Raw genomic sequence first — 15,523 nt, 5'->3', positions numbered from 1 at the left:
CTGAAGTGTGAGTGGGGTCGGATCATTAAGGAAAGAGCAGTGTGTAAGGAGTCCTGAAATGCTTAGAGCCCTGTGTGCTTTGAACAATACACGTACAGGTCCAAAGATGACTTTTAGTGTGAGTTGAACTGTCTTATACCTAAGTCTGAAGTTGACTCCAGTTTTCTAAATAGCATTTAGTTATAACCAGCCACAGACTAAAATGGTCATGAATTTGGCATAACTTTGTGGTGTATGTACTGTCCTAAAGACAAGAAATACTTTTTTCTCAATTTTAATAGTACATTCAGAGTAAATTTCAATATAGACATTTGTTTTTGACCAAAGATGAGCAGTATTAAAACATCAAACCCATCAAACCCATGAAGATAAAATTTAAATTTCAAAAACCTAAAAAAAAAAAAAAGTGGACAGGAGAAACCAAGTCCATCTTGTTCTTAATCCAGATGTGTTCTCTGAGCTCAGTCAGGTAGAACTACCTGTTTTCACAGCACCCAGACAAGGGAGTTGTTCTTGACATTCCTTTGTCTTCAGTGTTAAATTGCTGGAGGTGGGTTAGGGGGTACTATTTTAAAGTATTTTAAAGGAATGCTATAGACTTTTACAAATTTTAGAAAACCCTACTTTTTCTAACTGTTAATTATTCACATTAGAGATGATACACATCAGACTTAAAAATAATTCAATTTTCAGGGTCCTAAATGATCCCACTTCGCTGTTCAGTAGCAGTGAACACGGTAGTATGTTCTGTGCTGGGCTGTGACACTGAAAAGAGAATTCCTGCTCCAGGGCTCAGCAGTCCACCAAAGATCCGGTGTTTCTAATACCCTGCCTGGATGTGTTTTTTCATTCTTTCAGCACAACTTTGAGCTCTGTGGTTTCCATGTGCAGATACTCTTCTGTCTGCAGTTGACACGGCTCCAAAGGCTTCTGTCTGGATGGATGAACTTGTCTTAAGTTCTGTCACGGGTTCTGTACTACCTCTTTACCTTTTATTTAGGGATTCTTAAATTAGCTAAGCAAACATTTATTGAACACCCAATATAATGCTGTTCTAATATCGTTTTAAAATTAAATGATACTAATATGCAAGGCTTCTGTCGTTTACCTGCTGTGTTTATTTGAGCAAAAGTTCCCTCTTTAGCTGAAGAAATACATTACAAATAGCATGGCAGGCCCTAGAAATTGACTTAGTGCCATCTGAGCACTACATACCATTGTAGACAGCTGCTTGTCCCCTCTGCTTCTTGGAACTCATGTGTTCGTCATTCAGCAAATGTGTGTGCCAGGGATTATGCTAGGCACCACTATTAGTTGTTCTGGAACTTAATGCTTCATTGGCACTCTTTACACATGCCTGCTTAGCTGGCCATAAGGTCTTATCTATAAAACACCACGTCTTTAACCTGTTGTAAAAGAACTAGTTGAGAAACAAAGAAGAGTGTGTCACCAAATCTTAGGGAATCCAAGGAGCAGTTAATTGACTTCCTAAAGATAACTGATCGACACATACTAAGCTAGGAACAATGTAACTGCATGGCTCCCACAGGTTCTCATTGAACTTAGCTGGAAGTGCTGCATAGAAGAGCCTGCAACCTCACTTTCAGGTTCTATAGTGTGTTCCTAAATTACCCATTCCATAGAAAGAAAAGGACAGACTGCTCTGATCTGGTCTCAATGTATAGAGGTGAGGACCAGGGACCCTTTGTTAACTATCTGTGAGCTTACCTTGCTGACTGGGCCCAAAGATAGTTTTTATCTTTTCAAGGTCATGTGATGTTTTGTTTACTTTTCTGAAGGGGTTGATAAGTTTCTAATTGGGCTCTCTGAAGAGGGGGTTTGGAGAGGTGGCTTCTCAGTTAAGAGCACTGGTTGCTCTCTACCAGAGGACCTGGGTTCAATTCCCAGTCCCCACATGGCAGCTCACAAACTGTCTGTATCTCCAGTTCCAGGGGATTCAACACCTCACACAGACAACACATGCAGACAAAACTCCAGTGCCCATAAATAAAAATAAATAAATCATTTAAAAAAATACTCCTAAAATATATCTCAAGAGAGAGAAGAAGAAGATCTTAACAGAAGCAAAAGTGAATCCCCACAGCTCCAGTGTAGAATGTGCATTAGCCTGTGTGGACGCTTCTCTCAAGTGTGGGTTGTGTGGTGACTTGTCAAGAAGGTAATGTAGAAAGAGCCGAGACACACTCTTCCATCCAGGTGTCAAGAGTGTTTATTGTGTGGATAGTGGGTGAAAAGTGGCGAGAGCCCGTGACTCCAGAGGGAGCATGAGAAGACGCTGATCCCAGGTCAAGAGTTAGAACATAGTTTGTGCTCCACAGGCTTCTCAACTTCATCAAAAGTAAGAAGTGGAAAACTGTCGTGGCTCAAGCCATAGGACAGGTATAATTTGTTATTGAGAGCAGACAAAAAAGAACATTAAATAAACTTTAATTTTTTTTTAAAGCATAGATAACTAGAGGCCTAGGATTATAGCTTAGTGGCAGAACTTGTGTAAGGCCCCTCCATCCTTAGCACCACAAAAATGAATAAGCAAGCAATAAATTAATCCATACATCGTTTTACTTAATTTGCACTTTAAAAAATTGTAATTAGTTTTTAAAGACAGGCTCTTTCTTTACCCTGAGCTTTGACTTTGCGATCCTATTGCTTCTGCCTTTTAAGTGCGATGATTATATCCTGCTTAGTCATGTCCAGCTTCTGTTTTGACTGCAAATATTTTTTTGTTTTACTTTTTAAGGATTATATTTTCCCTTTCCTCCCTCCAAACCCTTCCATGTATGCCCATCCACTGTTCTCTTTCCAAATCATGACCTCGTTTCTTTCCTTGTTATATTTGTGTGTGCATGTGTGTATGCACGTGTGTGTATGTGTATTCCTAAATACATAGATATAGCCTGCTTAGTTACTTGTATGTATATGTATTTAGGGCTGACCATATGATAGTGGATAACCATTTGTTGTGTTCTTTCTCCTGCTGTCAACATCCCTATAGTTCTTAGGTGAGCTTTCCCAAATCTACATTAGCATGTCTGTTGCTGTTGTCCTTGTTTAGGTCGTGTTTAGTAGCCATGTTGGTAAGACTTCATGAGTGTAGCTTCTGACATTTCTAGGAGACACAGTTTCACAGCACACACCCCATTCCTCTGGGTTTTACAAATTTGTCTTCCTCCTCCTTTGAAACAGTCCTGAGCATAAACATTTCTTTACAAGTTAACACCAGTAAACCAAGTGCTGATTTTGCAATGATTGGTTTTACCAAACATTAAGTGTTGTTTCATATTCTTTTAAAAGCATACTAAGATAGGCTATGTGTGTGTGTGCGCGCGCATATATTGTCTTAGAGTCAGGGTCTTATATAGCGCAGGCTGGCCTGGCCTGGTACTCACTTTGTAGTTGAGGCTGTCCTTGAACTCCTTTTGCCTCTGCCTCCCAAGGGCTGGGATTAAAGGCACACTACACCATACTGAGCTTAAGACTTATTTTAAGAAGATTTAATTTTTAGGAAGTATTTATTTATTTTGTTTTTTCAAGGCAGGGTTTCTCTGTGGCTTTGGAGCCTGTCCTGGAACTAGCGCTTATAGACCAGGCTGACCTCGAACTCACAGAGATCTGCTTGCCTCTGCCTCCCAAGTGCTGGGATAAAAGGCGTGTGCCACCACCGCCTGGCTAGGAAGTCTTACTTTAAATCAGTGTTAATTTTAAATTTGTGAAAGTTATGAAATGGTCATGTTTGTGTATTATAAAGGGTTGAGGTGACCATGTTGTGGAAGTGTTCAGAGGAAAGATAGGATGACCCTTGAGTACAGTTCATCATGCTGTGGGGACCCCAACCACAAAATTATTCTTGTTGCTACTTCATAACTGTAATTTTGCTACTGTTATGAATCATAACGTTAATATCTGTTCTGATGGTCTCAGGGACCCTTGTGAAAGATTTATTTGACTCCCAGGTTGAGAACCACTGATCTAAAGAATGTTGGGCCACTGGGGACAACTGTTATAGATTTAAACAGGAAAATCATCAGAATGATTTTCTTGTCTTCCATATAGAATAGTTCCCAGGTTTTGGACTATTATGGCAGGCTAAATGGCAAAAAGAATAGTGTAAATTAAGAGTCTAGAAGGAGTGTACTGTAGGGAAGAAGGGGAAACGAGAGATTTGTGTTGGGCATGGTGGCCCAGCCTGTAGTCCCAGTTCTGAGGAGGATGAAGCAGGAGAATCCTGTAGAGGCCACTCTGTACATGGTGAGACCACGTCCAAAGGATCATCACTGACTAAGCATGGGACCACCTCTTGCTTCAGGTTCCCAAGTATCACATCAGAAGTGTGACCCATTCCTGACTCACAAGCCATTTATTCCTCTTTGTAAATATGATCTTTTTCCTTTCAAAGGGCAGAGATCTCATACAGACACTGCTCCAGGAGCAACAGTCAACGTGTTCTTAAACCTCTCTTCATACAGACTATAATTTTCTAGATAGAGACATAATTTTCATCTTTTTTTTATTGTAATTTCATTCTCATAGCTTAATCATTAAGGTCCAATTAGATGTATGGATATCTTCCAAAAATCTTTCTGTATTATTGCCTGCATGCATAACTTAACTGTTGATTGATTTATTGATCTTATGTTTTAACAGTTTCTATAGGAAGTCAAACATTACCATTTCCATTTAAAGTACCTTGTTGAGGGTACTAGAGAGATGACTCAATGGTTAGGAGTAATGACTGCTTTTGCGTAGGACTCGGGTTTGATGCACAGCACCAACATGGAGGCTCACAGCTGTCTCTGGTTCCAGGGAATCTGAGGCCCTCTGTCTGACCCTTGTGGACACCAGGCAGGCATGCAGTACACATGGATATATTCAGGCAAATACTCATACACATACAATAAATAAATTTTAAAATAAAAATATTTTCCTAGTATTATAATTTCTAGCTATTTAAGATGAGGCATTTGCCTTAAATAATGCCATATTTCTTTTTAATTTTAATTGCACAGATAGTTTCTTATTTTGTCAATGTGTGACGGGAACAAAGATGGTGAATTCTATTTTATTTAAAGATTTATCTATTATATATACAGTGTTCTACCTGCATGTAGATCGCAGACCAGAAGAGGGCTCCAGATCTCACTACAGATGGCTGTGAGCCAGCATGTGGTTGCTGGGAATTGAACTCAGGACCTTTGGAAGAGCAGGTAGTGCTCTTAACCGCTGCGCCATCTCTGCAGCCCGGTGAATTCTAAATACTGTCTTAGCATTTGCATTTTTTAAAAGTTGTTAATTGAACTATATACGCAGACTAACGGTACTACATAGATTATACTGCATGAAGATGACTGTCTTCCATGACATTTTTATTTTGCCTTAGTTATTCTCCCCATATTTTGTAACTTGCCTTGGGAGTTTTTAATTTATCAGGCAAAGTCATTATCAGAACATTTTTGGTTAGGGAAAGTAAAGATTTAAAACTTAAACACTCCATTACTATCTTTTTTTTTTTTTTTTTTTTTTTGTTTTTTCGAGACAAGGTTTCTCTCTGTAACTTTGGAACCTGTCCTGTAACTAGCTCTTGTAGACCAGGCTGTCCTCAAACTCACAGAGATCCACCTGCCTCTGCCTTCCAAGTGCTGGGATTAAAGGCGTGCGCCACCACTGCCCGGCCATTACTATCATTCTTATCAGTGTAGCATAGCTTTGGTTTAATAAGTAATGTTAACACTGAAATTTAGCTTTTCTCAGGCTGGCTTTGAACTTGCTGTGTAGGTCAGAATGCGCTTGAACTTCTGGTTGTCTTCCTAAGTGCTAGTAGTACAGGTATGTGCCTCTACCCCAGAATTGGGTGCTGTGTGGAGAGCACTGTAATATTGAACCACTTCTTTATCAACTGGTTGGTTTGTTTGAGATGATGTCTTGTATCGTCTGAACTATGTAACTGACAGTCATCTTGAACCATGGTCCTGTTGCATCATGGCTGGTTTATACTGCCTTTTGGGGATACATTTATTGTTATTTTATGTAGATGGGTTTGGTATATGTCTATGAAACATGTGCATGCAGTGCCTGAGGAGGCCAAAAGAGGGCATCAGATTCTCTGGATGTGGAGAGAATTTTGTTAGCTGCCATATGGGTGCTGGGTCTTTTGCGAGGTCTTTAACAACTGAACTCTCTCCAGCCCCTTCCTTACATTTCTTTCAAATAATAACATTTTATTTCTTCTTAAAAATTGTTTTAGATTTATTTGTGCATATTAGTGTTTCCCTGCATGAATGTTTATGTGCCACATTTGTGCTTGGTGCCTGAGGAAGTCAGAAGAAGGCTGGAGAATTGGAGTGCCTGACAGCTCTGAAGCACCATACGGTGCCGGGACTAAACCAGGGTCCTCTGCATGAGCAACACGTGCTCCTCACTGCCGAGCCATTTCTACACCCCCATGACATTTTCTTTTTAATACAGTTTTTCATGGCTACTATATCTTCTAAATTTTGTAGAAAAACTATAAACCTCTTAAAAGTTTTTTTTTTTCTCATGTGGTCTGATAGGAAGAGTGGTAGACAGTGCACGATATCATGATATCCAAATATTTTGTAATGTAGTGTGCCACCAATAACTTTCCATTGATCTGAGTGGAGCTGGGCATGGGGGGTTCATGTTTGTAATCCCAGCACTTGGGAGACTGGGGCAGGGAGACTAAAATTCAAGAACAGCCTTGCCTACAAAAGTAGTAGAACTTAAAACAAAAATCTGATAAAACTTAAAAATTTGGCAGTATTAGTTCTAATTCAGAGGTTCATAGATCCTCCAAAGCTTAATTTATAAAAGCAGTTATTTTTGTCTATTTTTGTGGATGTGCACGTGCACATGCACGCATGCGTTCAGACATGCGCATGGATACTCCACAGTGCACATGTGGAGATCAGAGCAGAGCTTATAGGAGCAGGTTCTCTCCATCCTCCATATGAGTCCCAGGAATGAACTCAGGCAGTTAAGTTCAGCACGAGCTCTTCTGTATCAGGAACCATCTCACCTGCTCCTTCAAAGTCTATTCTTAGACTCTTTGAACTTGCTCCATGGGATTCATAAACTGCCATCAGAGACCTTTGCGTTCTGAACCCCATGAGGTTCCAGGGCCACTTTAGAGGGTGACACCTTCATGAGTTTTTCGTATATTTTTGTGAGGAAATTTGCCTCTGTATCATTTATGTTCTGTGCTCTATTTGGCAAATGAGGATTCTTTGTTTAGCTCTCAGATATCAAAAAGCTAAATAAACATTGGGAATGATAACAACAATTTCTGTCTGTAGGGACATGATTTTTTTTTTTGTTTTAAGAAAAAAAGAGCCTCATTTGATAACAGGATTTCTTTTGAATATTTTTCTGAAGAAAATGAAATTCATACTATGTAAATGTAAAGATAATGTAAATTTGCTTTGCAGTGCAATGCGTGTTTTACTCTCAAAATTACCAAGACCATGGATTGTGGATGAGAAGAAAGATGATGGTTATACTGCCTTGCACCTGGCTGCTCTGAATAATCATGTGGAAGTGGCTGAATTGTTGGTGCATCAGGTAGGAGAGGCAGCTATGTTTTAACAGACATAGAGCATTCTAATTCTTTCGTTCATTTTATCAAGTGGACTTTAATAGGCTGCAATAAAACCCACATGATGATGAAAACCGAAGCAATGTATTCTCTGCCTTTTAACGTTGATTATTTTTGTTTGTTTGCATATAACAGTCTTGCTGTGTAGCCCTGGCTTAGCTAAAACTCAGTATCCTGCCTCAGCCTCTGAGTGCTGGAATTGCAGGTATGCGTCTCTGCCTAACACTGGCTTTCTACCCCCAACCCTTTGCGGTGTAGCGGTGTAGCGCAAGTGTAGAGGTCAAAAGACAGTCCTCAGGAAATGATTCCGTCCTTCCATTATGGAGGTCTTGGAGATCAAACTCAGGACTACAGACTTGGCTGCATCTTGCCAGCCTCTCTCCAACACTGGCTTATACTCTCCCCAGTTTTCACATTTAAATAGGCATAACAGGATGAGCTAACAGTGATACCTCACGACCAGTCAGACACAAATACATATAATAAAAACAAACCAGAAATGTGTGTCTTCCAGAATATGGCATAACACATTAGAGTTTCAGGGTTGTGATTAGACTGGTTTTAAGACCTAACAGTTTAGGGGGCTGCAGATGGCTCCACACTTAGAGCACTGGCTTTTCTTCTAGAGGACCTGAGTTCATTCCCAGCACTCACATGGCAGCTCACAACTGTCTGTGACTCCAGTTTCAGGGACACCGTCACACAGAAAACAAACAAATTACTTATTTATTGGAAACCTAGTAGTTCAGGTGTATCTTTTGAAGCTTTGATTCTGTTCTTAATTTTGATTTGTTGTGCCAGGCATTATGCTAAGCAAATTTTTGTGCTGTATTTCTTAATCTTAACATAAGCCCTGTGACATAGGTTATACTTTCACACCATTAAGGAACCGAAGAAAAGGGCTAAATGGTGAAATGCTTACAAAAGTGGTTTAAAAGTGGCAGAGGTTAAGCCAAAAGTGCCTTGGATTCAAAATCAGTTAATTGTCCTTAGGTCCTTTCCCTTGTGTGGGTATTGGTGGCTTTCAGAGCTAGTTGGCTGGTGGGCTCTTCTGAGCCTGGAGGACTTCCTGCTTCCCTTTGCACCTTCTCACTGAATGAGAAAGTGAACTGACCAGTCACTAAAATAACTCTGAATTCTATATGGAGACACCATTGCTTTTCAGAGGTGTTTACAGTTTGTAGGACTTGCTCTCTCCGTGGATATTGAAAGAGAATCCTGCTCAGCTCCACAGTGTGCTTCGTCCGTGAGCTGGCTTGAGATAGTTACTGTAAAGGAAATCCTTATTTTACCCCAGCTGTCTGTCGGTTGTCAGTGTCCATGTGAAAAGAGTGTGAGGACAGCTTCCAAGGAGGAAACTAGTCAGCAGTGCTGTCTGTTCCTTGGGAGTAGCTAACAGTTTTCTTGTTCTTTAATGTTGCCTAGCAGTAACCATTTTAAATGTGTTCATTGTTAGGGAAATGCAAACCTGGATATCCAGAATGTGAACCAGCAAACAGCCCTACACCTTGCTGTAGAACGGCAGCACACCCAGATTGTTAGGGTAAAGTATTTTTTCTTGTTAACCATACTCATGTTTAGATCCTTGTAAAAACTGAAATGATACAGTGTTCCACTTCTTAAAGTGACATATTCAAGAACTTAAGACTTTAGGGTAAGGGATTAGTATCTAGTTCAGAGTCTTCATCATATTGTTCTTAGACTTCTGAATTCTCATAACGTTAGTGAGAAAAATTTAAAGTAACAATTTGAATAATTGACATCCCTCTTAATGTGTGTAGTTAACAGTAAAATTAAAAGCTTTGTCTGGGAACTTGCTGCTGCAAATGGGAAATTGAGCTATATATTTTTAGTTTACTAATCTGGTGATTTCAAACAAAATACCCGAATAAAGTATTTGTTTACATGGTCTTATGGAGCAGTGACTCTTAAAAGTTTGGAGACTGAAGTAGCTACCACAGTGCCTCCTGGAAATGTGCAGGGAAGTTTTTTCTTGTACTCTGCCCCAGGCCAGCGGGACTGGACCCTGGGAGGGGTCCTTTATTACCAGCTTTTCTCTTTGCTTTGACAAAATAGGGGCAAAAGCAACTTAAGGAAGGGTTTCTTTTGGCTCACAGTCTGAAATGGTGCAGGCTGTCATGGCAGGAATAGGAACGAAGCAGCAGCTGGTCACGGTGTGTCCCCAGTCAGCAAGAAGAGTTGAATGCTGATGCTCAGTTCAGTGTCTCCCTCTCCCCTTTCTATTTAGTGTGGAACTCCAGACCATTGCAAGGTATCACCCACATTCATTGTGGGTCTGTCCTTCTCAGTTAAATCTCTCTCCAGACCATTGCAAGGTATCACCCACATTCATTGTGGGTCTGTCCTTCTCAGTTAAATCTCTCTAGAAACTTTCTCGGGTATGCTCCTGGGTGATTCCAAATTCAGTCCAGTTGACAGAAAACTAACCAACAATGGTGTGTAAATTCCTGGTTATGCAAGACTTCCAGGTTGTCCTGATACTTATCAAGTTTGAAAAATATGTTCTAGAATGATATTTTACATACTTTTTAGAACAAAAAAAGAGACAAAGTATGATTTGCCAAGACAAGTAAGACTATAGAGTAAGGTTAGTTTCTTTGGATGCTATTGTTTAGGGCTCTTTGATGGTATTTGTAGAAAGGATTAGGAAGATTGTTGAAACACCATAACGAAAGTCTAAAGTGAGCTTACAGGTTGCTGCACAAGTCACATAATGAGATAGGCAGTAACTCATTTTGCTAAGTGGTTAGATTTTAGCAAACAATGTTTACATTAATTGTTTCTTGAAATTTCGAGCTGTTACTGTAGATTTACTATAGTTTCTTATAGGTGTAGACATTATCCAAATGAGGCATCTTTCCCTCTCTCAGCTTTTGGTCCGTGCAGGTGCTAAGCTAGACATTCAGGATAAGGATGGAGATACCCCTTTGCATGAGGCTTTAAGGCATCATACTTTGTCTCAACTACGCCAGCTACAAGACATGCAAGATGTGGGGAAAGTAGATGCTGCCTGGGAGCCATCAAAAAACACAGTGAGTAAAGATAATGCTCCCTCACTACCTTTGAAAGCATTTAATCCTTATCTGATCTGCGTTGGATAAAACATTTTATCAGAGTTGTACTTGGGTTTACAGAACTTCAACACTACTGATCACTACGAAGTGCATTTGTTCTACATCTTATCAAAAGTTTGGTTCTTTCTAACTTCAGCTTTACAAATAGGGTAGAGTGGGTGTTTGTTATGGTTTGAATTTGAAGTCCCTTAATGCTTGTTCATTTTGACCAGCATTTCATTTGATCAACACCGCATGTATTTGAAGAGCTATCTGCTCAAATCTTTCTCATTATAATTTTTGAATTCTTTCTTTTCTTTTGGTTTTTATTTTTTGAGGTGTTAGGATTGATCCCAAGGCCTCATGCATGCTAGGGAAGCCCTCTCCCACTTCCAATGTCTTTTGTTTTTTTCTAATTATTTCAAAAATTATTTCTATAATATGAAAAGGAGATATCAGTATGTGATACGTACATATTTTCTTCTGATCTATGATTTGTGTTGCCACTGCCCCTACTGCTGCCTCCTCTTTGTCTTTGGGTGTGGTGGTGACAGTGGAAGATAATAATTGCAATACAATGCTTTGGTATAGCAATGAACATAATTTAGTATTCATTGTTTTTGTATAGAAATGATAGCATAGTCAAGAACTAGACCATGATTGTAATCCCCCACTTAGGAGGCTAAGGCAGGATTTGTGACCAGCATATACTATATAGTGAGTTCCCTGTCAGTCTAGGGGTGAGTGAGACCCTAGCTCAAACAAAAGTTTCCCTGTATAATTACGTACCGTATGTTTCTGGGCACTGGAGAAACACTATATCCTCTAAGTACAGAGAAAGTTTTAAGTGCAGATACAGCAGTTCTGTGTATAATGACTGGTATGTCTGCATCCTCGGTCTTCCTCAGTTAAGGAGGTCCAGAATGGATATTTGATCCTTTTTATGTTCTCCAAAAACTGTTTTTCATTCTTAGAAAGTTGTAAGAGGTGGGGCTCCATTTGATCTAGTGTTTCCCAAGATGCTTCTCTAAATCAAGAGGGGCTTGGAAGTCTAATGTCTGGTGATGTCTTCCTTGTCAGCAGTGCCAAGGATGTCAAGAAGGGAGTTGTGCTCACAAGCATGTTTCTGTCCTTCTTTTGGCAGTGGTGTTTTGTGATGAGGTTTCACTGTCTTGCTCAGTTGTCCTCAAACTCTTGATCCTCCTGCCTGACTTTTGAGTGGCTGGGATTATGTATATGAGCACCATGACTGATTTTTGACAATGTTCTTAGAAGAATGGAATGTCCTTTTTAATGACTTATTTATTTTTGTTTTAAGTGCATCGGGGTGAGTTGCTTGCCTGTATGTCTGTATGGAGAGTATCAGAAGCCCTAGAACTAGAGTTACAGACAACATGTGTGAGCTGCCATGTGAGTGCTGGGAATTGAACCAAGTCCTCTGAAAGAGCAGCCAGTGCTCTTAACCACTGAACCATCTCTCCAGCCCAGAGCAGAATGTCTTTCTTAAATATTATTATGTATGGTTTATTTATCCTAAGAAAATTTTGGCCAAATGAAGGTTACTTACATTTTTTTTGTTGTTTTATGTTATATAGAAGCTTTTAAGTTTGAGCTCTTGCTTTAAGTTCACTGTTCAAGTGAACCTTTATTTAGAGTTTATTTAGAGAGATCAGAGTTCATTTGTCACTTACTGGTTGATGTCCAGCTGTCCCTGTGCCATTTGTTGAGCAGTGTCTTTTTCTAATTGAATGTCTGCTGCCTTTATCCAAGATCAGCTAGCTCTCTGTGGACGCCTCCCTTTACATAAATCGTCTTCTTCTTTTGGTCCATGTTCTTAGCCTTGGGATGCCTGCTCAAATGTCTTGTAGCTTTGGGATTCAGCGTTTGCTCATGCTGAAATTAGTGAATGGATGTCCTCAATTTTTTTTTTATTGTTTGGCTATTTTAAGCCTTTATACTTCCAAATGAATTTTATTACCATCTTGAAAAGTATAAATGAATCTGATGGCAAAATGTTTGTGAATTTTTGTCTTGCATGGCTTGGGTGTATGTTCCTAACTCCTTTGTGCCTTCTTTCTTGATCATCATTTAAGATGGAGAAAAGCCTTCTTTCCATAGGCTGTTGTAGAAGATCATAAAAAGTACTTCAAACAGTGCATGGCTCATTATGGATGCTTAGTGGATCTTGATAGTGATTTTTAACAATTTCAGATAACACAATCAGATGCTGATTCATCTCATTAAGTTTTGCCTTGATTCAGAAACATTGAGAGTTAGTTGGTAGCAGCTCCAGAGTAACACTGAATAGGAACAAAAGTAGTTTCTTCTCAGCCAGAACCAGAACCTGCACTTGAGTTTCTCAGCCTTAATCGACCTAACTTTGGGTCTGTGTCTGTCTCTGAATCAGTCATGTAGGAGGCAGGTATCCAACTGGGTTTAACCACTTTGGTCCACTTGTACACTGCAGAGCCAGTTCTCAAATGTGGAAAATCAAGGAACATGGGGGTGGGGAGAGATGAGTTCACATTAGGACTGAAACACACACATATTGTTAGTGATAATTGATGGCAGATTTCCCTAAGGGAAAGTCATGACTCTTTATTTGATTTCAGTTAATAATGGGACTTGGTACCCAGGGGGCAGAAAAGAAGAGTGCAGCATCTATTGCCTGTTTCTTGGCAGCCAATGGTGCCGACCTCAGCATTCGAAATAAGAAGGGTCAATCACCACTGGATCTCTGTCCTGACCCAAGTCTCTGCAAAGCGCTGGCAAAATGTCATAAGGAAAAAGTCAGGTTTGTAGTCTTTATCATCATGTAACCGAATGTTCTACTCATAAGGTGCCGTGTAACTCATAAGGGAGGTCCTGGGACTTGCAGGTATCCAGATCTCTGCAGTTCTTAGGTCTTTGGGCTGCACTTGAAAGCATTTCCTCTGTGACCTATGTCTCATTCCATGTTACGTTCCCCACGTTATGTATATCACTTTGTGCATGATAAACTTAAAAAGCTTTTCTAAACTAGCTTAATCTCCTAGGAATCCTATGTGCTCTGGGAATTTATAAGGAAAAACCTTACTAGGAAAAGCCTCACTAAATGCTGTGATTGTTACAGTATTTTTCTATGATAATGCTTTAGACATTTTACCACAGGGCAGTTTACTCTCATTGAAAGTTCGTAAGAATTCTAGCACTTTGCAACAAGAGCTTGGAAACAGTTATCAGCAATGAAGGGTTAAAAGAATGTACAAGTGAGCTAGCCAGCCTATGGGTTGTGGCATTTTTCCTGAAGATGATCCTTTCACATATTCCTATTTTTCTGACAGTTAAGTATGCCAGTTGTTTTAATGAAAATGTCTGGTGTAAATATTTTCTTTACCGAGATAGTCATGCAAAAATTATATATCTCTGTTTTTGTTTATTTTTGTTGTTTGTTTGTTTCTTTTTCGAGACAAGGTTTTTTCTGTGTAACAACCCTGGCTGTCCTGGAACTCACACAGATCTACCTATCTCTGCCTTCCACGTGCTGGGATTAAAGTTGTGTGCCACCACCACCCAGCCACATCTGTTTTTTAATACAAACAATGGTATGAAAATATTTTTGACCTTTATACTTCTTATTACTGACTATATTGGTAGCTCTCTCTCTTCTTTGGTGTTTTCTCGCCTCTGTTAAATTGTACATAGAATAGCCAAGTAGTGGTTGGCGAGGTGTTGGTGGCACACTACTGGCTGTTACATATACATAGAGAGAGAGGATATTGAAGAATATATTTTAAAGATTCCTTTCAATTATGTCTCTATGGAGGCAGGAGGTTTCAGATCCACCTGCAGCTGGAGTTGTGGGAGATTATAAACCATCCAAATGTGGATGCTGGAAACTGAACTTGGGTTCTCTGAAAGAATGGTATATTCTCTTAATTACTGGGGCATCTTTCCAGCTCTTTTTTTTTTTAATATAAATGATTGAACTGGGAGCCCATGCTAACTATTGAGCCCAATATAAATACTTTAATGTATATATGTATGTATGTATGTATGTATATATTTTAAAGTATATCTTTAAGGAACTTAAAATTTTATTACCAGAGTATAAATGCATTTAGAAATAGGTACTTTAATTATTGCAGTCATGATTTTGGACAGTGGAACCGTTATGTGCATTCCTAAGTTCTTGGAACCCATGTTTACTTTCCATAGCTGTATTAGTTATGCATACATGCATTTTCCTGCCTGTTTTTGCATATTTATGCTATGTAGTCTACCTTTCTGTAGTGTAATTTTATCCTTCTGAACAACACACTCAGTGGACTGTCAGGACAGCAGCCGGAGTGTCTCACTGTCTGTGTTTTCCTTTGTGAATTCTGGTGGTGCTGTCCTAGTTGACACCACAATACGATGCTAATCGAGGCTTCTGTTTTATTCCTGGGATAGAAAATGTTCTAAATTAAATTTTACTTATATTAGCTTTTTGTTTTGTTTATTTTGAGACAGAAGCTTAGTCTGGTCCTCTGACTGTCTGACTAAACCTACCATGTAGGCCAGCCTGGCTCATTAAATTAGTTTTTGCTGGTGTTTTTAGCTGTTTATTAGAAGTTCAACCTTATTGAGTCTTCATTTAATTTGAAGATCGACTGGTACTAGAAGAATGTGCAGAGAGGTTTATAAGTTTAAGAAAGCTCAAGCATTTAGTACCTTTTTGATCTATTATTTTGAGCAGTAGAGATGTGAAAATGAGCAAATATGAATAGAAAAGGAAATAGAAGAAAGGTTTTTATATAATGCTGTTGACATTTGATATTTAATACAATCTTTTTTTATGTGT

At 39.3% G+C, this 15,523-nt stretch overlaps 1 protein-coding gene across 1 annotated transcript in view; it reads left to right on the top strand.

Annotated features, from left to right (window-relative positions):
* Positions 1-15,523, top strand: part of Mib1 (MIB E3 ubiquitin protein ligase 1) — a 114,260-nt gene that overhangs the window by 76,354 nt on the left and 22,383 nt on the right. The window contains exons 13-16 of the mRNA XM_041659691.1: positions 7,461-7,593; positions 9,084-9,170; positions 10,519-10,680; positions 13,314-13,495. Of these exons, the coding sequence (XP_041515625.1) occupies positions 7,461-7,593; positions 9,084-9,170; positions 10,519-10,680; positions 13,314-13,495 (564 nt within the window). The remainder of the gene's footprint in view (positions 1-7,460; positions 7,594-9,083; positions 9,171-10,518; positions 10,681-13,313; positions 13,496-15,523) is intronic.

Source organism: Microtus oregoni, unplaced genomic scaffold, assembly GCF_018167655.1.
Source record: "Microtus oregoni isolate MIOR12 unplaced genomic scaffold, Mior012 000011F_ref0000422, whole genome shotgun sequence".
Lineage (NCBI taxonomy): Eukaryota > Metazoa > Chordata > Mammalia > Rodentia > Cricetidae > Microtus > Microtus oregoni.
This window is presented reverse-complemented; position numbering and strand designations above follow the sequence as displayed.